General features: G+C 42.4%; 1 protein-coding gene across 1 annotated transcript in view; it reads left to right on the top strand.

The window, feature by feature from the left end:
• Positions 1–26321, top strand: part of dspb (desmoplakin b) — a gene marked incomplete at both ends in the record, with an annotated part of 49585 nt that extends 23264 nt beyond the window's left edge. The window contains 13 exons of the mRNA XM_079245181.1: positions 1511–1932; positions 2024–2202; positions 2780–2918; positions 3170–3363; positions 7259–7421; positions 7524–7607; positions 7840–7947; positions 8026–8124; positions 9411–11237; positions 12099–12555; positions 18388–18599; positions 19245–24653; positions 25236–26321. Of these exons, the coding sequence (XP_079101307.1) occupies positions 1511–1932; positions 2024–2202; positions 2780–2918; positions 3170–3363; positions 7259–7421; positions 7524–7607; positions 7840–7947; positions 8026–8124; positions 9411–11237; positions 12099–12555; positions 18388–18599; positions 19245–24653; positions 25236–26321 (10379 nt within the window). The remainder of the gene's footprint in view (positions 1–1510; positions 1933–2023; positions 2203–2779; positions 2919–3169; positions 3364–7258; positions 7422–7523; positions 7608–7839; positions 7948–8025; positions 8125–9410; positions 11238–12098; positions 12556–18387; positions 18600–19244; positions 24654–25235) is intronic.
• Between the last annotated feature and the right edge of the window lie 223 nt (positions 26322–26544).

The raw sequence follows: 26544 nt of genomic DNA, 5'->3' as shown, positions 1-26544 counted from the left end.
TATTGTGTAATTTAATATTTAATTTCCTTAAGTTTTATTTTATCAATTAGTTTTTTAGACTTGGTCACACCTGTCTCCCGCAGAGATGAGGAGAAAATAATTTTAAATCATTTTAAATAAATGTTAATTCAGTTTTCTGCCACTTAAATAACACTCTAATAAGCATTTATACAAACAGAAAATCCAAACATGCAATTTTTTTTTTTCCAATTTATCAACCTTAACTTAAACAAAGAAAAATATGGAGCCAGAAGCTTGATTCTCGCAGCCAAAACAGATGCAAGAAACTGTTATGGCTGGTCGCCACAAGTATGGACCCAAAATGCGGGACTCGCAGGTTACGGATTTATTAAGAAAAAAGAATGAACCAAAATAACTGTGGCAAAAAATAACCGGGAAACAAAAACCCAAACCAAGCAGAGAACCAGGATCTGCAGCCACAGGTCCAGAGCTGCCTGAGGTGAAGAGAGGCTGCAGAACTTGTGCCAGCAGGATGCAAGTAGGAAGGAGGCTTAAGAGCAAGCAGTAGACGAGGGAAATGGGCTGCAGGATGATAATCAGCTCTGGAGTCAGCCAGCAGCTGCAGAGGCTGAAAACAAAGGAAAACTAAAATGTGTCCCTCTGGTCAAGGGACACATTTTAACATTAACAAATAAACAGATTAAAAAGTGGTAACTGGAATATTTTAAGTCAAATGAGGCAGCAAATCTAAAAAAATGGGCACAAAATATATCAAACCTGATGAATCCCTTTATTCTTATATGTTTTTGTTTTCTCCCCCAATTTAGTGAACCAGCTCAGTGATAACTAGTAAAATTAGCATTAAATATAAAATTAGAGGAATAAATACAATTCAAACAGCTCAAGTAGATGCAAGGAACATCCTCGTAATCCACTCGGATTAATAAACTAAAAGAAAATCCTAAATTTAAACATGATATTTATAATTCATCTTCAATCCAAACAGAATTGTATAATCTGTGCCAGAGTGTCACAATAGGGTTTAATTGATCATAATAACACGGTCTTCTCTACACTGACAGCTTCTTTATGATCAGTGACATAATTATGCAATGTGCATCAGTGATACAGCTCTGAATAAAAAGCAACTTCTCTAAACTACAAAGCAGAATTGCTGGACATAGAAACTCTATTTACAATTTATTAGATGTTTTAATTTAAACATATCTGAAAAAACAAAATGACAGATAAGATCATGTAAAAACTTAGATTTGCTGTCCAGATTAAACTTTCCGAATGAAGTCAACGTCATTAAAAAATGAGCTTTGAGTCCCGTGTTATAACTTTAAAAATTAGCTCTTTTTGTGTTTATCTTTTTTCAACAACATGCTTGATATTCTCGAACAAATCTAACAAGGTGAATCTGGTTTATGAATGATGAAGGAATTTTTATGATGAGGAATAGTTACGATGAGGGAAGAGGAAACATTAGGTTGCAAATCATGCAACTCCTATGACTATCAAAATGAAACGACTTGTTCCTCCACAGTTGCACATCAGGAGCAGACAGAAAGGCAGCAGGTGGCCGAGCAACAAAGCATGCAGCATCTGATCATAATCCAACCTGCTCCTGAGGAAAACATCATAAGGCTTCAGGACGAAAGGCAGAGCGTTGAGCTGAAAAAACAAGTAGAGAAGAAAACGGAAGTGAAGAAGGAGGTGGTGAATAATGAGCAGGTGATGAAGAAGGAGGTAGTGAAAGTGACCAAGGCAGAGCCAGTGAAGAGGAAGGTTCTGCTGTCCTCCTCCTCCTCCTCTTCCTCTTTATCATCATCATCTCATACATTATCGGAGCTGCACACGCTCAGATTGAGGCTTGAGGACGCTGAGGGCATGCTGAGTCAGCATGTTCATGTCTGCGTCGGAGATGCTGGGGCGCGAGACTGTGGCCTCAAGATCACTCAGTTAGAGGTGAAGACATTTAAAAAGCAACATGTCCTCCACTGAAAAGCTCCAAGAATCTACTGCAACACGTGTGTGTGTGTGCTCATGTGCTTTTCAGACGGTACAGCATGAGATTGACTCGATGCGTGTGGAGTATCTGCGTTTAAGAGAGCGTATTCTGAAGGAAGTGGAACACATGAACGATGCAGATAAATCCCAGTTTCTCCGAAATGAGATTGGAGTGATCAATCAGAGGCTGGGCAGTCTGGAGACCAGCTCATCGGCTTACGTACAGCGGTAAATAACACAAACGCACTCAAGTTACTCTGTTCTGGAAGATATTTCCAACACTCTTTGTTTGTTTGTCAAATTGAAGGCTTATCAGCAAGTTGTGTGATAATCACAGAATTATTTTGAGCATATAGCAATATTGAAGCTTCCATTTTAAAATATATAAACATTAACAAGCAAACTAGACATGGACATAGAGGAAGGTGTCATCGACAGAAATGCACATTACTATAAACATAAACTACAGGGGACTCAGTACTGATCCTTGTGGAACATCCTTACAATGTTTTGTGTTAAAGCTAAAACCAATGACTTAAACATGTAGAAAAACTGCAAAGAAATTAGTTTAATGGAAAGGCAGTTTTCCAGTCAGAGTTCCCCAGTTAATTTAGAAAAAGGGTGTAAAAATATAGTTAAACGGTAATTATTTAGACATAAAAGAACAAAAATAGTAAGTTTAATTAGATATTTAAATTATAAATCCCCACAAATTAACATAAAGACATTGCTTTAAATAGCTAACCTACATTTTAAACAAAATAAATATACTCCACCTCACGCTTATTATATGACTCTTTTTCAGGCTGCGGGCTCTAAGGGACATGCTGGAGAGTGTGGCTCGAGCCGATGATATTGTGAAAGTTCACGAAGCAAGACTAACAGAAAAGGAGACCACTTCTCTGTCTCCAAGTGAAGTTGAGGAATATATGTTGACCCTGAAGGTATGTTTGAAATGTTTTTATTTTCAGTTGGCAAAAATAAATGAAGAAATTACAGCAGAAAACTCCTTATTTACCTCATTTACAACTTTAAACTCTGTGCAAACAGTACCTTCTATCATATCCTGCTCTGGCTATTTCTGCTGCATGGTTCACCTTCAGTACCAGTGCAGATCAGCTTATGGTTCAGTCGTCACCTGAAGAAGCTGTTGCACTAAAGTGATGTTAAATTATTTCACTGTGTCGATGTGCAGAATATTAAGATAGAGTTGGACCAGAAGAAAGATGTTCTGGCCTGCATGGAGGCTGAGTTGACCAAGGCAACTCACTGGAACAGCCAGGTGGGAAGCCCCTCCCACCGGTGTGACATGATGCTGTCAAAATACACAGAGCAGGTGAGCCTGCTGTCCGACCGGTGGAGACGAATCAAGGGCCAGATTGACAGCAGGTTTGTGTCTTTCTCTTTGTTTTCTCTCCCCGTATGTTATAAGATGTAGTAACACACTTTAACACCATCCTGAAGAACTGTTTTACTGGATGTCGACCTGGATCAGGGGTCATGCAGCATACAAACATTATGGATTTGTAGGCTCTGAACTGACTTTTAGTATTTTCACTTTTTCCTCCAAATGTAAATTTTTAGGGCTGTGACTATAAGCTTTTGTCCTGATTCGATTCGATTCCGATTTTTTGGGTGCCGATTCGATTTAAATTGCGATTCTCACAATTCTTCGATATTGCTAAGTTTTGTACATTAAAATACAAAATAATGTATGAAACTTTTTTTTTTTTGCTTGTCATTTTTCTTGATTTCAATTAGGAAAAAACATCACAGTAGCCAGACCATCATTCTGCTGCTATAACGCCCAAGATGACAAGTAAAAAGATTTAAAAAAAAACAATAAAAATGACCAAAATTTTGTAATGGATTATATTCATTTGAAAAAAAAAATTTTTGTTAAAAAAAATCCATTTTAAAACTGTGAAGCAAAAAAATCCCGATTTTCGATTTTTCGATTAGATTTTCCCACCCCTATAAATTTTAATTTTAAATTTTCTTTTTGTCGCCACCTTTTTAAGCCAGTTTCTCCCAAATTAAACTTAAACTGCACATGTATTATTAATTATTTGTTCAAAGAGCGATGGTGCCTGAGTCTGGTGCTCGAGATCTACCATCCTGCAATTCCTAGATGCAGAATAGTATCTTCAACAAACATCAGTCAAATGGCTGAATTCATGCATCTCCATTCAGCTCAGCAGAGGCCTGGTAGCAAGCTAATCCTTCAGTTCCTTTGTTGGAGAGGGGTCACATCTAAAGCTTGTTCCATCCTTCACAAGAAGCGAGAACTTTGTTCTTTCTCTCGAGGAAAAAATTCTTCCCTCTGGTCCATTTATCCTCCACAAGAAGCTCCAGCTACAACCTCAATGGGAGTGTCTGTGCTTTTATGTGCAGTTAACCTGGTTATTTCATATTTAACGACAAACTTCGTCCACAGCAGGGCTGGTTGTGGACGCGGCAGGCTAGTCTCTGTGTTTAAATGCCATGTTTTAACATGTTCATACTGTCTGATGTAGCGGAATAGCCTCTACAAATTATGAATTTATTAATTACCTCGGAGCACCACTCATCACCTTTAATTAACTTAAAATTCAGGCGGATGAGACACCTGAAATAAACTCAATTCAATAAACAGTCTCACTTCAAAGGAGTAAATCCTAAGAACGAATGAACCAGAAATCGTGCATTCAGAAATTATGACAATAACGGATGAATTGATTATACATATTTATTTACAATGATGGTAAACATACAGCAGTGAAAATGAGCAATGATGGAGAGATGTTATTGGTGAGATGGTATGATGAATTTGTCAACATGGAATTTCATTTATAACATTAATAAAGAACGCTGAGATTAATTAAATGAGATGGAGCAGGAAGAAACTGGTTGGAATTAAGCAAATAAATCGGGATGATTATCTTACTTAAATCTTTGACAAGAACGTGTTCAATAATTCTAAATTTGGATAAGAATTCGATTTTTAATTATTTAATTAGAATTTGATGTACTGGTTTGGGACATCACAAATGTCAGAGCGCTATCAGATCCTACTTTGAACGCTGAATCCGGAGTGTGGGTCGAAGCGGGTGGTTGGTCCCCTATTCTGCGCGTTTCCGGGGGAATTGGATCCCTGGAGCGTCAGAAGATGTAGGTCTACGCAGCTACTCTGGCCTTCTGGATCCGTTCAGCGGAGTTCCAGAGCGGTGTGATGATGATCCAGATTGTCCCAAAAATAGATAGTTCCAGATTTTACGTGTAAAGACGTAATGGAAAAAGTTGGAGCTACGGTTCTAGTTAATTACTGATCTCGGGAAAAATACTGGTTACAAATAAACACTTGTTGTACTTTCTCCCGTTCGGAAGAACGGAGAGGTAAAAACTTATAATGAAATAACAAAAAGAAAAAAAGAAGACGAAAGGCTAAAGAACTAAACAGAGGACAAAAGAAAAGCAGAAACTTTAAGAGGAGACGAAAAAGTAAAAAAAAACTCTGGAGGAGAAAAAGCCAGGAAGTTGGTCTGCCAGTCCAATTTAAACAGACCCGCCTTTCGAACTTCCAGCCAATCATGAGTTGCTTCTGTCAGAGGCTGACCAACCTTATCCAATCAGGTCAGCTCTAGTTCCTTCTCTCTGCATCTCATTAATGTGAACAGGATACTTTCAATTCCTTGCTTTGTCTGCCGCAATACACATCAAATCACATTCTTTCAGAGTTATGCAGATTCCTCGTTTGCTGGGGAAGGAAAGCATTTTATAGTATTACTTTCACACATGAAAAGATTGGCTACATGTATTTTTATTAAAGGTGGATTAATTAATTGTCATGACTCGTCCTCATTGGGTGATCCTAAAAAAAAGAAAACTCACATTTTATTCATTCACATTAGTAGCTTAAGAGAAGTCTGAAGCTTGGAAAACATAATCAACAATTATTTACTGCAGTGTTTATGATTAATGTGTGTGTGTGATCAGTTCAAAGAATTAAATCACATATCAAGATAAAATAATGGAAAAGAAGAAATTCAACCAAAACAATTAACCACAGTCTTTTAGACTAAGTTAGATCAGTTCCTTCAATTGGGGAAAGAAGTTTGGATTCCTTCTGTCTCCTTCTCCGTCAAGTTGTTGGTCTGACTGGCGCCATGGAGTCTGTTCTTTGGCTTAGAAGTGTCATTTCTGACAAGAACCAGGGTTTGGTCAGATGCGACTCTCGGCATTTCCCCCGACCTGCGACCATAAATTGTTAGATGTGCTTTAATCCTTCATGTTGACACAGCCGCATTCTGCAGGGAGTAAAGGTGTAAATCTCTGAGTGTCACCCTGCCTCTTGGGTCAAATGGTCACTCTCTCTTCGTCCTGTGTGGACCAATCTTACTGCAGAGAAAGAAATACAACTATTGTTTAATCCAGTCGAATGTTTTTAATCCTGGGAGGCCAAGATCGCTACACTGACCACCTTTATCAGCTGTTTGATTAAAACAATCTGTTTGACCTGCATCAGCAGAAATGTCGAGGCATAAACTTTGGCTTTGCTGTGTTAACCACGCCCACCTCACATATCCGACCAATCACACAATACTTCTTAGAGCTCGACAAGAAAATAGTTCCGCAAGCCCGGTGTGTTAAGAACTGTCATGTCCGCTAGAACAAATTGACGTAATTTTCTTCTTGGGGCCTCGAGAACAATTAAATTGTTCGTGCTTCTTCCACATGTAGCAGGCTTAAAGCTGCAGGATAGTAGATCTGGAGGACTGGACTTGGGGATCCCTGTCCTAGAGCAAATGCTCTGTGACTACTTTTCACAAAATCCCTCAAGAAATTAGCAAAATTGACCAAAGTTTCATGGATCGGTTAAGTGTGTGTTCCTTTAAGCAAAATGCAAAGTATGTAGCATGTCATGTGACTGTAAGTTGATAAGCCATCCTCTACATAGATTCAAGTATTTCTCCAACTCGTAGATTTATTTGATGTAGTAAACAAACAAACATTTGAGGTGCTCTGTCATGGCTGCATTACTCCATGGTCAACTTAACCAAGCAGGGTATCCAAATTGGGTCCTTAAGGGCTGCTGTCTTGCAGGTTTTCAATGCTCCAATGGCTCCAACAGCCTATGAAGTTCTGCACAATGAGTTATTAAATTGAATCAGGAGTGTTGGAGCAGGGACACATTGAAAACCTGCAGAACTGTGGCCTTGAGGACCAGAGTTGGACACCACTGGGTGTCCCAGCTCACTTGCATTGTTAGAAATGACTTGTGTTTTTTTGGATTGTTCTTGCTCAGACTGCAGGATCTGCAGCAGTATCTGCCTCAGCTGCAGCACTACAAGCAAACCAGCGCCGCCTTCATTCAGTGGATGGATGCCACACGAAAAAAACAAGATGCCCTGCAGGCAACCCACATAGACAATGTCCAAGCACTGAAAGACCACATTACCAACCAGAAGGTCTTCTGCTCAGCCCTTCCTCCTTTTCTTTAATTAAGTTGTTTGCAGCCATGTCCACATTGGCTCCAAGACTGACTTATTTATTTTGCTGGTTTTTACCAGGCTCTGAACACGGAAATCAAGGCAAAGAGGGAGACGTTGGAGAGCGTGCTGAGGGACGGTGAGGCCTGTGTCAATGCCATTAAGGTGAGCAGGCGAAACTCACAATAAATCAAATCCATAAAAGATTTCCATTTTCTGCCCTATGATGTACTGGCAATCTGTCCAGGGTGCACCCGCCTTTTGCCTGATAGCAGCTGGGATGGGCTCCAGCCCCCTATGTGACTATAAATAAGATTAAGTGTGTATAGAAAATGGGTGGATGGATTTATGGATGTGTATTTTCTGCTCTCACGTTTATTCATTTATTTTTTTGCAGGACTATGAAACCGATCTAGCCTCTTACAGCTCTGGCTTAGAAATATACCCTAACATCCCCATCAAGAGGACAATGCTAAAGTCCCCGTCGATGGATCTGAACCAAGAGGTATCATCTAATAATTCAGTTAAACGCCTCTTATTTTGTGAATAACGGGAAGTTACATGTGGATTTATTTCGTCCCAGGCTACACACCTTCAGACTCGTTACATGGAGTTGTTGACTCTGTCTGGGGACTACTATAAATTCCTGGGAGAGCTGCTCAAAAACATGGAAGAACTCAAGGTAGTTGTCCTCTGTGTTTATTATCTGTATCTGTTGTATATTTGTTGTTTTGTATCTTCTTGTGTCTATTTGTATTAAAAATACTACTGTTAATAGTAGCAGTGGTAGCAAATATGTTACATGATACATAAATACTTTAAATGTGTGTTTGTGTATGTGTGTGTGATTTAAAAAAAACAAAAAAACAATTAATATATTGTTGACACAAGCTGCTCATTTGCTCCTGATCTCGTACTTATAAACACAAATCTCACCTAAAACAACTGGATAGATATAAAAAGCATAAACTTAATACAGACTATTTAGTGCTCCAAATTCTGTTTCGAAAGAAGTTTCTGGTTTTAAAATGGGGGAGAAAAATATATGGCACGCAGATTGCTGTTCTGTATGCTGAGATGCTGGACAGGACAGGTTTAAAAAAAAAAAAAAAAAAAGGGGGGAGAAAAATAAACAAAATTATATGTGATTGGTTGATTAATTTGAGACTTAAATATGAATACAAACTAAGTACATTTTCACTGTCTATATTCATTTTAGTTGGAAAAACTTAAACAAGTCTTCAATTTTAAGCAGCACACTCAAAAAATGTTCCGTAGAGGCAAAGAAGACAGAAAAGTTTAGAAAATATCCAAATAAAACCATTTCTGAGCTCCTTTCTATTATTAGTTGATGACCTTGTGAGACATTAACTCCTTCATAGTGGCCAGATAATGGACACACATTTACAAGCTTTTCTCTTGCATATTCATGAATGAGGATAGTATTTTTGTAAATAAACCATGTCAGTGGATGTTAGTGAGTCATCCAATATGTTTCTACTCATTGGAGAATAAGTAAATGTATGATATAATTGAACATAATGTAATCACACAACTTTGCCTTTGCAATAAATAGGAAAAGAAAATCATACAGCTATATTTTAAAGATTTACATAGTATAATTATGATTATATATTTTTTTATAAATATTTTATAGAATACACTCAAATAAATCATGATAAATTCTAAATATCACTAATAAACAAAAAAGTGTCATTGCATATGTCTGTAGAGGGAAAGTTCTGTATTTAAAAAAATGTATTGTTTTTTTGTATTAATTCATGCATGAAAGGGTTAATATGCCTGACATCTTATGTGTGGTAAGACCTCAGTTACCAAGTAACAAAAAGGTTAAATGAAAAAGAATCTGATGTAACATTAACATGAATATATAGCACTGACAAAAACAGCGAAACGCAAAGCCCTTGATGTTGACCCCTGCGTTCATCTGCACTGTTTTATTTTCAGATGCGTAGCACGCAGATCGACCTGCTGGAAGAGGATCTCCGCCTTCTGAGAGAAGATATCCAAGAGCGAAACGACAAGAATAAATCACTGGAGGACGTCGTTACTCGGTACCAACTGCAGCTTTCTCAGTCCCAGGACCAGGTCCTGTCGCTGGAGGAGGTGAACCAAAGCACTGCATTAGAGTGCAGTGCCACCAAGGAGAGCCTGGACTCCACTCAGAGAGAGCTGGCAGACCTCAGAGATCAGGTGACACATCTTAACTACTTGTTGAGTGAAGAAAGGAGGAAGACGAAGTTGGCAGAGGAGCGCTACGTTAAGCAGCAAGAGGAGTCCGAATCTGTACTGAGGAAGAGGCAGAGCGAGTTGGAGACAGTCAGCTGGTCCAAGATGGAGGTGGAGAAGAGTGTGGCAAGTAAGGAGCAAGAGATTGGGCAGCTGCGGCGGCAGCTGGATGAGGAGACAGAAAGGGTCAAGGAGCTACTGAAGGAGATATCAAAGGTAAGGAGCCAATTTAGTATGGATATCAGTAACTTAAAGCTCAGCTACGAATCCCAGATCCAGATCTGCCGTGCTGACATCCAGAGGCTGGTGGCTCAGAGGGACGATGATACAGCTGAGGTCCAGCAGCAGTATGAGAGGATGGAGGCAGAGAGGAGGACTCTGGAGGAGAACCTCAGGAGGCTCACGATTTCTATCAGCCAGGCTGAGGAGCAAAGGAAAAAGGCAGAGGATGAAGCTTGCAATCAGCGTGCCATGCTCTTAGAGGAAGGACGCAGGAGGAGAGAAATGGAAGGTGAAGCTGAGTTGCTGTTGAGGCAGAGAGATGAAGACAACAGCAAGTACAGAGAGGAGCTAGCTGAAGTCATGAAGACCCTGCAGGAGAAGAGTGACCAGCTGGTTTATATTTCACACAGTCTGGAGGAGGAGACGCGCAGGAGGAAAACCACAGAAGAAGGCCACGCTGTGCTTGAGCAAACTCTAGCCCAACTGCAGGTGAAGCTCACCACTTCATCAGTAGCTGTGACCCAGCTGAGAGAGTGTGAAGAAGAGCTTCAGAAAATACGATTTGAGCTGGAGAGAGAACGCAAAGAGCGATGCAGAGTGGAACAAAATGTTAACAGGTTGCAAGGACGCATCAAGGACCTGCAGGCTGTGAGAGATGGGCTGGAGAGCCAGGTGGAGAATCTGAGGAAAATCAATCAGGAGGAGATGGGAAGAAGAAGGCAGATAGAAGTGGAACTGGAAAAAACCACTTTGGCTGTGACAGAGTACACCAACACCATCACTGCACTGCGCCAGAGCCAAGAACAAACAAACACATCAGAAAAGAGAGGCGAAGAAGAGTGTCTGAGGCTGCAGGAGGAGCTAGAGAAATGCTTCAGACAAAAACAGACCTCTGCAGAGCGCATCACTCAGCTGATCACTGAGGTGAAAAACCTGAAGCAGCAACTTCTGCAGGAGCAGGTCCGAATCAGCGAGGCAAACAGCAGGAATGAGGGTCTTCACAAGACTATCGAGGAAAAGAGTAAAACATTTGATGAGAACTCTGCTGAGCTTCAGAGGCTCAAGGAGGTGATAGAAACCCAGACCAAAGTGAGGCTGAGGTTGGAGGAGGAGCTGAGGGAAACACAGGATAATTATGAGGAACTTTTAAGATCTAAAAAGGGAAGTGATGATGAGCTCTCCCTGCAGATTACAGCCCTGGAGCTGCAGCTAGAAGCCATAAAGTACAGCAATGTTGACCACCGCAACCTGGTCTCAGAACTCTCCTCTGAGAGGGAGAAGCTCAAGCTGGAGGCCGAAAGCATTCAAAAGCAGTTGACCGAGGTACATAGAAGTTTGCCTCTTGGTCCTGGACTAGTTTCATCTTTCCAAATCAGAGTCTTCACTTAGCAACCACTGTAGCTGAACTTCTGCATCCTAAAATAGTTATAGAGTCCCTGTAGAAAACTCTGATTTGAACACATACATGTGTATGTGTTTGGGAAAAGCTGCATGTGAGTCACTTGCATGCAAACACAATTTGTCCCTCTCTGCCTCCCGTCTACTGGTCTCAGTCCTTCCTTTCATGTGCAAAAATGCTTGTTTTTTGTCTTTACTTCCCTTATTCAGATTGATCAACACCATCAGTGACAACATTGCTGCCGTTCCTCCGGTTTGACCATTGTTTGCCATATTTGTTGACTTTCAAAAATACATTTTGCAAACATGTAAAAATGCACTTATACACTTAAAATATCCCAATTTGATCAAATACCTAAAGCAAACATTAAATATTTGCTCCATACTTAGTACATGCATCTGTGCACTTTTACAAACTTGCAGAATGTAAATGGTTTACATTAGAAAAACTCATAGTGTAGGCTTTCTGTTGTAGTTGCAGTTTACATAAACGATGTAGTGTCAAAATGGTGTTTGTCTGCAGGATTGGGAAGCTGATTTTGCCATGAAATTCCATCTTTTTGGTTCTTTAAAACTGGGTAATTTCCTTTAAAGCTTGACTGCTTTAAAGCTAATTATAAACCTATATTTCTTCCCAGTCCTGTTCGACCTGTTTGTGTTTTCTTGTTCTGAAGTACAGGTATTATTCTCTTTCCAGAATAAAATAATATTTTGGCAGAATGCAGTTTTGAGTTTACTAACGTTTGGTCTCACTCTTCTCTCTCCACTTTTTCCCATTTCCTGCAGATGAGAACCATGATGCAGTCCATTCAGTCCCAGCACAGTGAAACTGTAAAGGAGAGAGACGATTTGCTGCTGAAATTGCAAATTCTGGAAAAAGACAAAGACCTCATACAAAGAACAGAGGAAGAACTTAGTCGTGTTAAAATGTCATTTAATTCTGAGCTCCGCAGTAAACAACGCCTGCAAGAGGAGAATGAGAGGATAAAAAGGGATTTAAGCTACTGGAAGGACCAATGTGATGACATACAGAGCCTACTCAGACAGTATGACACAAGCAAAGACATTCTTGAGAGGGAAAAGAAATCCTTGAAAAGTGAAGTTGAGAAGCTAATGAGAGAACACAAGGAGATTGAGGACACGTATAAAGGAAGAATGGCATCCATTCAGAGAGAACTGCAAGAGGTGACAGTTGTTAGAGAAACCATGGAGACTCAGCTGAAACGACCAAGAGAGCCACCAAGTCCAGATGCTTCCTCTGTGATTTTTGATGGAGTCCGCAAACCAGTCACAGCTAAGCAGTTACTTGACTGCAGAATTTTGGACAAACCAACATTTAGCCAGCTTTTAAAGGAACAGAAGAGTGTCCCTGAGGTTTCTAATGACAAAAAAGTCAATCTAAAAGGGACCGGTCCAATAGCTGGCGTAGTTATTGAGGGTCCAAGAAGTTCAGGGTCCAGCTTTGGACCCCTCTGCAAACTGACATTCACAGAAGCAAAGAAAGAGAATCTACTCCCACCAGACAGCATTGATTTGCTTTTAGATGCACAAGCTGCTACAGGCCACATTATTGACCCTAGAACTAACCAGAAACTGACAGTTGAAGAAGCATATAATCAAGGTGTAGTTGATGATGAAGATAGAGAGAGGTTGCTTGCAGCAGAGGCTGCAGCTGTAGGATACAATGAACCTGAAACAAACAAACCACTCTCAGTATTTCAGGCCATGAAGAAGGGACTGATTGACAAGAATACAGCGCTGCGTCTGCTACAAGCACAGGAGTCTGTTGGGGGCATTCTTGATCCCGTACTGAGTGTCTTCCTTCCCAGAGACACTGCGACTGAACGTAACTTAATTGACAAGAACACATGCCATGCTTTAAATCAAAGACCTGAGCTCTACTTGGATCCTGAAGATGAAGAGGGTACAACCTATATGGCAATGAAAAGAAAATGTAAGATAGAGCCACACACAGGCCTTTTGCTTCTTCCCATCCCAGAGAAAGTAGACCCCAACAAACTTATCTTTGATGGTGTCCGAAAACCTGTAACTGCAAAACAACTGCTTGATTGTGGGATCCTGGACAAGCCAACATTTAAAGATCTAGAAAAGGGAAAAAAGACAATCCCTGAGGTCTCTGTAGAAAAAAACATAAGTCTTAAAGGGACTGGGCCCATTGCTGGGATTGTAGTTGGTAATCCTGGCAAAATGTCATTGTCAGAAGCCAAAAACCAAATGCTGATATCTGCTGAAAGTGCAGATTTGCTCCTGGAAGCCCAGGCTGCCACTGGCCACATCATTGACCCCAAAACCAATCAAAAGCTGACAGTGGAAGAGGCATGTATAGGAGGTGTGGTGGACATTAATGACAGAGACAGATTACTGGAAGCTGAAGCTGCTGCAGTAGGATATAAGGATCCAAACGTAACCAAACCCATATCTGTGTTTGAGGCAATGAAGAGGGGAATCATTGGCAAAAACAGTGGGATACGGCTACTGCAGGCCCAGGAATCAGTTGGAGGGATTTTAGATCCCAATCTCAGTGTATTTCTTCCTAAAGACACAGCTATTAAGCGCAACATTTTGGATGAAAAGGTTAGTGAGGCTCTAGACAAAAGGCCAGAGTGCTACCTAGACCCAGACACAGAACAAAATGCCAGTTATGAAACTTTGAAGAAAAGATGTAAAATAGAACCTCATACAGGTCTACTTCTTTTACGAATCACTGAGATAAATCCAAACAAATTGATTTTTGATGGTGTCCGCAAACCAGTATCAGCCAAGCAGCTGCGGGAATGTGGTGTCCTTGACAAACCAACATTTGAGCAGCTTGTGAAAGGAGAGAAAACTGTCCCTGAGGTGTCTGAAGACAAAAAGATTCCTCTCAAGGGAACAGGATCAATTGCTGGGATAGTAGTTGGACATTCAGGAAAACTATCACTGTCAAAAGCTAAAAAAGAAAAACAAATATCTCCAGAAAGTGCAGATTTGCTGCTGGAAGCCCAGGCTGCCACCGGTCACATCATTGACCCCTTGACCAATAAGAAACTGACAGTCGAGGAAGCATGTGCAAAGGGAGTGGTGGACAGAAGTGATAAAGACAAACTGTTAGCAGCAGAAGCAGCTGCTGTTGGTTACAAGGACCCACGATCATCTCAGCCTCTTTCAGTGTATGAGGCCATGAAGAAGGGACTAATTGACAAAAAGACTGGCCTGCGTCTACTGCAGGCTCAAGAGTCTGCAGGGGGCATCTTAGATCCAAACTTCAGTGTGTTCTTACCCAGAGAAACGGCCATAGAGCGCAACCTTTTAGATGAAGATCTTTGCCGTGAACTAAGCAAGAATCCCGAGTGTTACACTGATCCAGACACAGAGCAAGATGCCACCTATGGAGATCTAAAGAAAAGATGCAAAACTGAGTCTCATACAGGTTTGATGTTACTACCTGTAACTGAGAAGAAAGATCCTTCCAAACTGATGTTTGATGGTGTCCGCAAACCAGTCTCAGCCCAACAGCTGCGGGAATGTGGTGTCCTTGACAAACCAACATTTGAGCAGCTTATGAAAGGAGAGAAAACTGTCCCTGAGGTGTCTGAAGACAAAAAGATTCCTCTCAAGGGAACAGGATCAATTGCTGGGATAGTAGTTGGACATTCAGGAAAACTATCACTGTCAAAAGCTAAAAAAGAAAAACAAATATCTCCAGAAAGTGCAGATTTGCTGCTGGAAGCCCAGGCTGCCACCGGTCACATCATTGACCCCTTGACCAATAAGAAACTGACAGTCGAGGAAGCATGTGCAAAGGGAGTGGTGGACAGAAGTGATAAAGACAAACTGTTAGCAGCAGAAGCAGCTGCTGTTGGTTACAAGGACCCACGATCATCTCAGCCTCTTTCAGTGTATGAGGCCATGAAGAAGGGACTAATTGACAAAAAGACTGGCCTGCGTCTGTTGCAGGCTCAAGAGTCTGCAGGGGGCATCTTAGATCCAAACTTCAGTGTGTTCTTACCCAGAGAAACGGCCATAAAGCGCAACCTTTTAGATGAAGATCTTTGCCGTGAACTAAGCAAGAATCCCGAGTGTTACACTAATCCAGACACAGAGCAAGATGCCACCTATGGAGATCTAAAGAAAAGATGCAAAACTGAGTCTCATACAGGTTTGATGTTACTACCTGTAACTGAGAAGAAAGATCCTTCCAAACTGATGTTTGATGGTGTCCGCAAACCAGTCTCAGCCCAACAGCTGCGGGAATGTGGTGTCCTTGACAAACCAACATTTGAGCAGCTTATTAAAGGAGAGAAAACTGTCCCTGAGGTGTCTGAAGACAAAAAGATTCCTCTCAAGGGAACAGGATCAATTGCTGGGATAGTAGTTGGACATTCAGGAAAACTATCACTGTCAAAAGCTAAAAAAGAAAAACAAATATCTCCAGAAAGTGCAGATTTGCTGCTGGAAGCCCAGGCTGCCACCGGTCACATCATTGACCCCTTGACCAATAAGAAACTGACAGTCGAGGAAGCATGTGCAAAGGGAGTGGTGGACAGAAGTGATAAAGACAAACTGTTAGCAGCAGAAGCAGCTGCTGTTGGTTACAAGGACCCACGATCATCTCAGCCTCTTTCAGTGTATGAGGCCATGAAGAAGGGACTAATTGACAAAAAGACTGGCCTGCGTCTGTTGCAGGCTCAAGAGTCTGCAGGGGGCATCTTAGATCCAAACTTCAGTGTGTTCTTACCCAGAGAAACGGCCATAAAGCGCAACCTTTTAGATGAAGATCTTTGCCGTGAACTAAGCAAGAATCCCGAGTGTTACACTAATCCAGACACAGAGCAAGATGCCACCTATGGAGATCTAAAGAAAAGATGCAAAACTGAGTCTCATACAGGTTTGATGTTACTACCTGTAACTGAGAAGAAAGATCCTTCCAAACTGATGTTTGATGGTGTCCGCAAACCAGTCTCAGCCCAGCAGCTGCTGGAATGCGGTGTCCTTGACAAACTAACATTTGAGCAGCTTGTGAAAGGAGAGAAAACTGTCCCTGCGGTGTCTGAGGACAAAAAGATTCCTCTCAAAGGAACAGGATCAATTGCTGGGATAGTAGTTGGACATTCTGGAAAACTATCACTGTCAAAAGCTAAAAAAGAAAAACAAATATCTCCAGAAAGTGCAGATTTGCTGCTGGAAGCCCAGGCTGCCACCGGTCACATCATTGACCCCTTGACCAATAAGAAACTGACAGTCGAGGAAGCATGTGCAAAGGGAGTGGTGGACAGAAGTGATAAAGACAAACTGTTAGCAGCAGAAGCAGCTGCTGTTGGTTACAAGGACCCACGATCATCTCAGCCTCTTTCAGTGTATGAGGCCATGAAGAAGGGACTAATTGACAAAAAGACTGGCCTGCGTCTATTGCAGGCTCAAGAGTCTGCAGGGGGCATCTTAGATCCAAACTTCAGTGTGTTCTTACCCAGAGAAACGGCCATAGAGCGCAACCTTTTAGATGAAGATCTTTGCCGTGAACTAAGCAAGAATCCCGAGTGTTACACTAATCCAGACACAGAGCAAGATGCCACCTATGGAGATCTAAAGAAAAGATGCAAAACTGAGTCTCATACAGGTTTGATGTTACTACCTGTAACTGAGAAGAAAGATCCTTCCAAACTGATGTTTGATGGTGTCCGCAAACCAGTCTCAGCCCAGCAGCTGCGGGAATGTGGTGTCCTTGACAAACCAACATTTGAGCAGCTTGTGAAAGGAGAGAAAACTGTCCCTGAGGTGTCTGAAGACAAAAAGATTCCTCTCAAGGGAACAGGATCAATTGCTGGGATAGTAATTGGACATTCAGGAAAACTATCACTGTCAAAAGCTAAAAAAGAAAAACAAATATCTCCAGAAAGTGCAGATTTGCTGCTGGAAGCCCAGGCTGCCACCGGTCACATCATTGACCCCTTGACCAATAAGAAACTGACAGTCGAGGAAGCATGTGCAAAGGGAGTGGTGGACAGAAGTGATAAAGACAAACTGTTAGCAGCAGAAGCAGCTGCTGTTGGTTACAAGGACCCACGATCATCTCAGCCTCTTTCAGTGTATGAGGCCATGAAGAAGGGACTAATTGACAAAAAGACTGGCCTGCGTCTGTTGCAGGCTCAAGAGTCTGCAGGGGGCATCTTAGATCCAAACTTCAGTGTGTTCTTACCCAAAGAAATGGCCATAAAGCGCAACCTTTTAGATGAAGATCTTTGCCGTGAACTAAGCAAGAATCCCGAGTGTTACACTGATCCAGACACAGAGCAAGATGCCACCTATGGAGATCTAAAGAAAAGATGCAAAACTGAGTCTCATACAGGTTTGATGTTACTACCTGTAACTGAGAAGAAAGATCCTTCCAAACTGATGTTTGATGGTGTCCGCAAACCAGTCTCAGCCCAGCAGCTGCGGGAATGTGGTGTCCTTGACAAACCAACATTTGAGCAGCTTGTGAAAGGAGAGAAAACTGTCCCTGAGGTGTCTGAAGACAAAAAGATTCCTCTCAAGGGAACAGGATCAATTGCTGGGATAGTAGTTGGACATTCAGGAAAACTATCACTGTCAAAAGCTAAAAAAGAAAAACAAATATCTCCAGAAAGTGCAGATTTGCTGCTGGAAGCCCAGGCTGCCACCGGTCACATCATTGACCCCTTGACCAATAAGAAACTGACAGTCGAGGAAGCATGTGCAAAGGGAGTGGTGGACAGAAGTGATAAAGACAAACTGTTAGCAGCAGAAGCAGCTGCTGTTGGTTACAAGGACCCACGATCATCTCAGCCTCTTTCAGTGTATGAGGCCATGAAGAAGGGACTAATTGACAAAAAGACTGGCCTACGTCTGTTGCAGGCTCAAGAGTCTGCAGGGGGCATCTTAGATCCAAACTTCAGTGTGTTCTTACCCAGAGAAACGGCCATAGAGCGCAACCTTTTAGATGAAGATCTTTGCCGTGAACTAAGCAAGAATCCCGAGTGTTACACTGATCCAGACACAGAGCAAGATGCCACCTATGGAGATCTAAAGAAAAGATGCAAAACTGAGTCTCATACAGGTTTGATGTTACTACCTGTAACTGAGAAGAAAGATCCTTCCAAACTGATGTTTGATGGTGTCCGCAAACCAGTCTCAGCCCAGCAGCTGCGGGAATGTGGTGTCCTTGACAAACCAACATTTGAGCAGCTTGTGAAAGGAGAGAAAACTGTCCCTGAGGTGTCTGAAGACAAAAAGATTCCTCTCAAGGGAACAGGATCAATTGCTGGGATAGTAGTTGGACATTCAGGAAAACTATCACTGTCAAAAGCTAAAAAAGAAAAACAAATATCTCCAGAAAGTGCAGATTTGCTGCTGGAAGCCCAGGCTGCCACCGGTCACATCATTGACCCCTTGACCAATAAGAAACTGACAGTCGAGGAAGCATGTGCAAAGGGAGTGGTGGACAGAAGTGATAAAGACAAACTGTTAGCAGCAGAAGCAGCTGCTGTTGGTTACAAGGACCCACGATCATCTCAGCCTCTTTCAGTGTATGAGGCCATGAAGAAGGGACTAATTGACAAAAAGACTGGCCTGCGTCTATTGCAGGCTCAAGAGTCTGCAGGGGGCATCTTAGATCCAAATTTCAGTGTGTTCTTACCCAAAGAAATGGCCATAAAGCGCAACCTTTTAGATGAAGATCTTTGCCGTGAACTAAGCAAGAATCCCGAGTGTTACACTGATCCAGACACAGAGCAAGATGCCACCTATGGAGATCTAAAGAAAAGATGCAAAACTGAGTCTCATACAGGTTTGATGTTACTACCTGTAACTGAGAAGAAAGATCCTTCCAAACTGATGTTTGATGGTGTCCGCAAACCAGTCTCAGCCCAGCAGCTGCGGGAATGTGGTGTCCTTGACAAACCAACATTTGAGCAGCTTGTGAAAGGAGAGAAAACTGTCCCTGAGGTGTCTGAAGACAAAAAGATTCCTCTCAAGGGAACAGGATCAATTGCTGGGATAGTAGTTGGACATTCAGGAAAACTATCACTGTCAAAAGCTAAAAAAGAAAAACAAATATCTCCTGAAAGTGCAGATTTGCTGCTGGAAGCCCAGGCTGCCACCGGTCACATCATTGACCCCTTGACCAATAAGAAACTGACAGTCGAGGAAGCATGTGCAAAGGGAGTGGTGGACAGAAGTGATAAAGACAAACTGTTAGCAGCAGAAGCAGCTGCTGTTGGTTACAAGGACCCACGATCATCTCAGCCTCTTTCAGTGTATGAGGCCATGAAGAAGGGACTAATTGACAAAAAGACTGGCCTACGTCTGTTGCAGGCTCAAGAGTCTGCAGGGGGCATCTTAGATCCAAACTTCAGTGTGTTCTTACCCAGAGAAACGGCCATAATGCGCAACCTTTTAGATGAAGATCTTTGCCGTGAACTAAGCAAGAATCCCGAGTGTTACACTGATCCAGACACAGAGCAAGATGCCACCTATGGAGATCTAAAGAAAAGATGCAAAACTGAGTCTCATACAGGTTTGATGTTACTACCTGTAACTGAGAAGAAAGATCCTTCCAAACTGATGTTTGATGGTGTCCGCAAACCAGTCTCAGCCCAGCAGCTGCTGGAATGTGGTGTCCTTGACAAACCAACATTTGAGCAGCTTGTGAAAGGAGAGAAAACTGTCCCTGAGGTGTCTGAAGACAAAAAGATTCCTCTCAAAGGAACAGGATCAATTGCTGGGATAGTAGTTGGACATTCAGGAAAACTATCACTGTCAAAAGCTAAAAAAGACAAACAAATATCTCCAGAAAGTGCAGATTTGCTGCTGGAAGCCCAGGCTGCCACCGGTCACATCATTGACCCCTTGACCAATAAGAAACTGACAGTCGAGGAAGCATGTGCAAAGGGAGTGGTGGACAGAAGTGATAAAGACAAACTGTTAGCAGCAGAAGCAGCTGCTGTTGGTTACAAGGACCCACGATCATCTCAGCCTCTTTCAGTGTATGAGGCCATGAAGAAGGGACTAATTGACAAAAAGACTGGCCTACGTCTGTTGCAGGCTCAAGAGTCTGCAGGGGGCATCTTAGATCCAAACTTCAGTGTGTTCTTACCCAGAGAAACGGCCATAATGCGCAACCTTTTAGATGAAGATCTTTGCCGTGAACTAAGCAAGAATCCCGAGTGTTACACTGATCCAGACACAGAGCAAGATGCCACCTATGGAGATGTAAAGAAAAGATGCAAAACTGAGTCTCATACAGGTTTGATGTTATTACCTGTAACTGAGAAGAAAGATCCTTCCAAACTGATGTTTGATGGTGTCCGCAAACCAGTCTCAGCCCAGCAGCTGCGGGAATGTGGTGTCCTTGACAAACCAACATTTGAGCAGCTTGTGAAAGGAGAGAAAACTGTCCCTGAGGTGTCTGAAGACAAAAAGATTCCTCTCAAGGGAACAGGATCAATTGCTGGGATAGTAGTTGGACATTCAGGAAAACTATCACTGTCAAAAGCTAAAAAAGAAAAACAAATATCTCCGGAAAGCGCAGATTTGCTGCTGGAAGCCCAGGCTGCCACCGGTCACATCATTGACCCCTTGACCAATAAGAAACTGACAGTTGAGGAAGCATGTGCAAAGGGAGTAGTGGAAAGAAGTGATAAAGACAAACTGTTAGCAGCAGAAGCAGCTGCTGTTGGTTACAAGGACCCACGATCATCTCAGCCTCTTTCAGTGTATGAGGCCATGAAGAAGGGACTAATTGACAAAAAGACTGGCCTGCGTCTGTTGCAGGCTCAAGAGTCTGCAGGGGGCATCTTAGATCCAAATTTCAGTGTGTTCTTACCCAAAGAAATGGCCATAAAGCGCAACCTTTTAGATGAAGATCTTTGCCGTGAACTAAGCAAGAATCCCGAGTGTTACACTGATCCAGACACAGAGCAAGATGCCACCTATGGAGATCTAAAGAAAAGATGCAAAACTGAGTCTCATACAGGTTTGATGTTACTACCTGTAACTGAGAAGAAAGATCCTTCCAAACTGATGTTTGATGGTGTCCGCAAACCAGTCTCAGCCCAGCAGCTGCTGGAATGCGGTGTCCTTGACAAACCAACATTTGAGCAGCTTGTGAAAGGAGAGAAAACTGTCCCTGAGGTGTCTGAAGACAAAAAGATTAATCTCAAAGGAACAGGATCAATTGCTGGGATAGTAGTTGGACATTCAGGAAAACTATCACTGTCAAAAGCTAAAAAAGAAAAACAAATATCTCCGGAAAGTGCAGATTTGCTGCTGGAAGCCCAGGCTGCCACCGGTCACATCATTGACCCCTTGACCAATAAGAAACTGACAGCCGAGGAAGCATGTGCAAAGGGAGTGGTGGACAGAAGTGATAAAGACAAACTGTTAGCAGCAGAAGCAGCTGCTGTTGGTTACAAGGACCCACGATCATCTCAGCCTCTTTCAGTGTATGAGGCCATGAAGAAGGGACTAATTGACAAAAAGACTGGCCTGCGTCTGTTGCAGGCTCAAGAGTCTGCAGGGGGCATCTTAGATCCAAACTTCAGTGTGTTCTTACCCAGAGAAACGGCCATAAAGCGCAACCTTTTAGATGAAGATCTTTGCCGTGAACTAAGCAAGAATCCCGAGTGTTACACTAATCCAGACACAGAGCAAGATGCCACCTATGGAGATCTAAAGAAAAGATGCAAAACTGAGTCTCATACAGGTTTGATGTTACTACGTGTAACTGAGAAGAAAGATCCTTCCAAATTGATGTTTGATGGTGTCCGCAAACCAGTCTCAGCCCAGCAGCTGCTGGAATGCGGTGTCCTTGACAAACCAACATTTGAGCAGCTTGTGAAAGGAGAGAAAACTGTCACTGAGGTGTCTGAGGACAAAAAGATCTTCCTAAAAGGGACTGGATCAATTGCTGGGATAGTATTCGGACATCAGAGAGAAATGTCATTTGCCGAAGTTAAAAATCAGAAGATCATTTCAGATGAAAGTGCACACTTGTTGCTTGAGGCCCAGGCTGCAACAGGTTATATCATCAATCCCAAATCCAATCAAAGACTCGTAGTAGAGGAGGCATATACCAAAGGAATTTTGGATCTAAAGGATCGAAATAGATTGTTGGTAGCTGAATATGCTGCTGTTGGCTATCCAGATTCCTACGCATGTAAGCCTATCTCAACGTTTGAGGCCCTCAAGAAGGGGTTAATTGATGAGAAGACTTGTTTACGTCTGCTGCAGGCCCAGGAGTCAGTGGGAGGAATTTTAGATCCCAATTTAAGTGTATTTCTACCTAAAGAAATGGCTCTGAAACGTAATCTCTTAAATGAAAAGCTCCTTCATGCTCTAAACCAAAGTCCTGCTTGTTATATCGACCCAGAAACTGGAGATGATGTCAGCTACGGGGCTTTGAAGACAAGATGCAACACTGACACTTATACAGGCCTGCACATTTTGCCAGTCTCAGAAAGACTCGACCCCTCCAAATTACTTTTTCACGGTGTACGTAAGATGGTCTCAGCACAACAGCTGGTTGATTGTCGAGTTCTTGACAAATTAACGTTTAACCAACTAATAAAAGGAGAGAAGACTGTCTCAGAGGTATCTGTGGATAAAAAGGTGTTTCTAAGGGGGACAGGATCAATTGCTGGTGTTGCAGCTGGGCCTTTGGAGAAAATGTCTTTCACTGATGCAAAGAAACAAAAAATTATGTCGCCTGGCTGTGCTGATATGCTTCTGTGTGCTCAGGCAGCCACAGGTCACATCATTGACCCAAGAACTAATCAAAATCTTACAGTAAAAGAAGCATGTGCTCAAGGAGTAGTTAGCAAGGAAGATGAATCAATGCTGTCTGCAGCTGAGGCTGCTGCTGTGGGTTTCAGAGACACCATGACTGGGAAACTTCTTTCAGCTGGTCAGGCTATGAGAAAAGGATTAATTGACAAAGACACAGCTTTGCTTCTGCTTCAGGCTCAAGAGTCAGTTGGCGGTATTTTGGACCCTGCCCTTGGTGTGTTCCTACCTAAAGACTATGCAATGGATCGGGACCTCATAGATGAGCAGCTATACCAGGCCTTGAATAAGCACCCTGAATGCTACATTGACCCAGACAACCAACAACCAACTACATATGTTTCACTAAAGAAAAAATGCAAAGTTGATCCAGTCACAGATCTTTTATTTCTCCCCAAACTTAAAAAGCCTTTCACTGTACCGGGACTCAGGAAACAGGTATCTGTTATAGATCTGGTGGGTGCAAACCTGTTACCATGTTCTGATATAGACCTACTAAATGAAGGTAAACTGACAAGCCAAGACATTGAAGACCGCCTACACTCATACCTTAAAGGTTCCACCTGCATAGCAGGAGTTTATGATATTGCCAGTAAAAAGGTGCTTCCAATCTATCAGGCTATGAAAGATGGACTGCTGCGTACTGGGACTACTCTCGAACTACTTGAAGCCCAGGCTGCTTCAGGTTTTATCGTAGATCCTGTCAATAATCTCTATCTAACAGTTAGCGATGCTTACAATAAAGGACTGTTTGGGCCAGAATTCAGGAATAAGCTGTTAGCAGCCGAAAGGGCTGTGACTGGCTATAAGTTGCCTGGAACAGACAAGACAATCTCCCTCTTTCAGGCTATGGAGAAAGGTCTAATAGAGAGAAGTCATGGAATCCTCCTTCTAGAGGCCCAGATTGCCAGTGGTGGCATCATTGATCCGGAGCACAGCCATCGCATTGATGTAGATGTGGCCTACAAGAGAGGTTACTTCAATGAAGAAATGAACAAGATCTTGATTGATGAAAGTGATGACACTAAAGGTTTCTTTGACCCAAACACAGATGAAAACTTAACCTATCTGCAACTAAAGGAACGCTGTTTCTCTGACGAGAAGACTGGCCTCATTCTGTTGCCTATCATAGACAAGAAGAAGCAAGAGGCAAAATCAAAAAATACACGGAGAAAGAGGAGGGTGATAATTGTGGATCCAGAAACTAACAGAGAAATGACAGTACGTGAAGCCTATGAGAAAAAGTGTATTGACTACGAAACCTTCCGGGAACTGTCTGAACATGAGTGCGAGTGGGAGGAGATAACCATCACTGCTCCAGATGGTTCGTCAAGGTTTGTTATCATTGACAGAAAAACGGACACACAGTATGACATCACTGAACTGCTCGAAAAGCGAGTAATTGATGAAACAGTTGTACAGCAGTACCGTTCCCAAACCATCAGCCTCACTGAGTTTGCAGATATCATTGCTGAAAAGACCAAACAGCGACCATCATCTTTATCAACTTCATTACTATCAGCAGTCTCAGTGGGATCTTCAGTGACATCAACCTCAACTTCAGGAACATCTGCAGTGTCAAGAACATCTACAGTGGCATCAACCTCAACTTCAAGAACATCTGCAGTGTCAGGAGCATCTTCAGTGACATCAAACTCAACTTCAAGAAAATCTGCAGTGTCAGGAGCATCTTCAGTGACATCAACCTCAACTTCAAGAACATCAGCATCTTTGAGGGAATTCTCATCGACACCATTGTCAACTACAATACCATCAGCAGTCTCAGCAGCATCTTTAATGACATCATCATCAACTTTGGTACCATCAGCAGTCTCAGGAGCATCTTCAGTGACATCATTCGCAACTTCAAGAACATCAGCATCTTTAAAGGAATCTTCAGTGACATCAACTTCAAAAACAGCACAAGCTTCAACATCTTCTTCCTCTTCCACATTTGTGCCAAGACCCTTGGAGTTGTCTGAACAGAAATTTGAGTGGGAAGAGATCTCGTTCATTTCTCCAGACGGTTCTACAAGATGCATCATCATTGACAGGAAAACTGGAAAACAGTACGACATCTCTGAACTGCTTGAAAAGCGAATAATTGATGAGTCAGTTCTACAGCAGTACCGTTCCCAAACCATTACCCTAGCTCAGTTTGCAGGCATCATTGCTGAATCATCATCATCAACTTCAAGAACATCAACATCTCTGAGGGAATCAAAAACAACGGAACCTTCTGTTCCTGTGTCACCAACATCACCTTCTTCCACTTCCACATCAACATATGGATCAAAACCTGTGTCATCTATTATCACCAAGGTGACCACAACAAGCACAACAACTGTCACAGAGGAAAGTGCCACAGAGGCCGCTGCTGCTCAGGATTCTCCTGATTCTCTCAAGCATATATCCAGCATATCAATCACAGTGTCCTCTTCTCTTGAAACGGTAGGAGAACTGGAACCAGTCGGTGCCATTTTTGACACAGATACATTAGAGAAGATATCTGTCACAGAAGCTTTAAATCGGGGTCTAGTGGATTCCATCACTGCCCAGAGACTGCTTGAGGCCCAAGCATGCACTGGAGGAATTGTAAATCCCACAAATGGCCGCAGGGTCAGCATCCAAGAGGCCTCACGCATAGGCATAATAGATGATGCCATGGCCACTAAACTCAGGCCTGCCCAGAAAGCTTACTTTGGTTTTGAGGATGTGAAGACCAGGAAGAAGATTTCAGCTGCCCAAGCGATGAGGGAGATGTGGCTACCATACGAGGCAGGGCATAGATTCATGGAGTTCCAGGTTGTAACGGGAGGGCTGTATGACCCAGAGATGGGCTGCAGAAGAAGCATAGAGGATGCATTGAAAATGGGCTGGTTGGATGCACGTTCAGGACAGAGGCTTCACAACATCAAACACCACACAAAGAACCTGACATGTCCCAAAAGCAAACTAAAAATCTCCTACAAAGAGGCTCTGGATAACTCCATGGTAGAGGAGGGCACTGGGGTGCGAATGCTCCAGGCATCTTCCATGTCTTCCAGGGGCATCAGCAGTCCATACAATGTCTTCTCTGCTCCAGGATCCACCACAGGCTCAAGGAGTGGCTCACATCGTTGCTCCCGCAGGAGCAGTTTAGACCTTGGGTCCCCATCAACAAAGCACTACAATTTTATGAGTTTTACCAACTTCTCGTCTCATAAATAGATCAAGGTTCTGCAGGTACATGGTCTTAGCTTGCAAATCAGCAAATGTTTGTGAGAAAACTTCAAATGTGCAAAAAATGACTAATTGTTTTGTTCTTTTTGTGCAAAGGTCAAACTTCCTAATATTATATTCATCCTGTGGTGTTGCTTTACTTACAGACTTTAAATGATGATGAATAGCACTTCTCTTTGGTGATAATTTTGCGTAAAAGAATTGCTTTACA

This window comes from Telmatherina bonti, assembly GCF_933228915.1.
Source record: "Telmatherina bonti genome assembly, chromosome: 8".
NCBI lineage: Eukaryota > Metazoa > Chordata > Actinopteri > Atheriniformes > Telmatherinidae > Telmatherina > Telmatherina bonti.
This window is presented reverse-complemented; position numbering and strand designations above follow the sequence as displayed.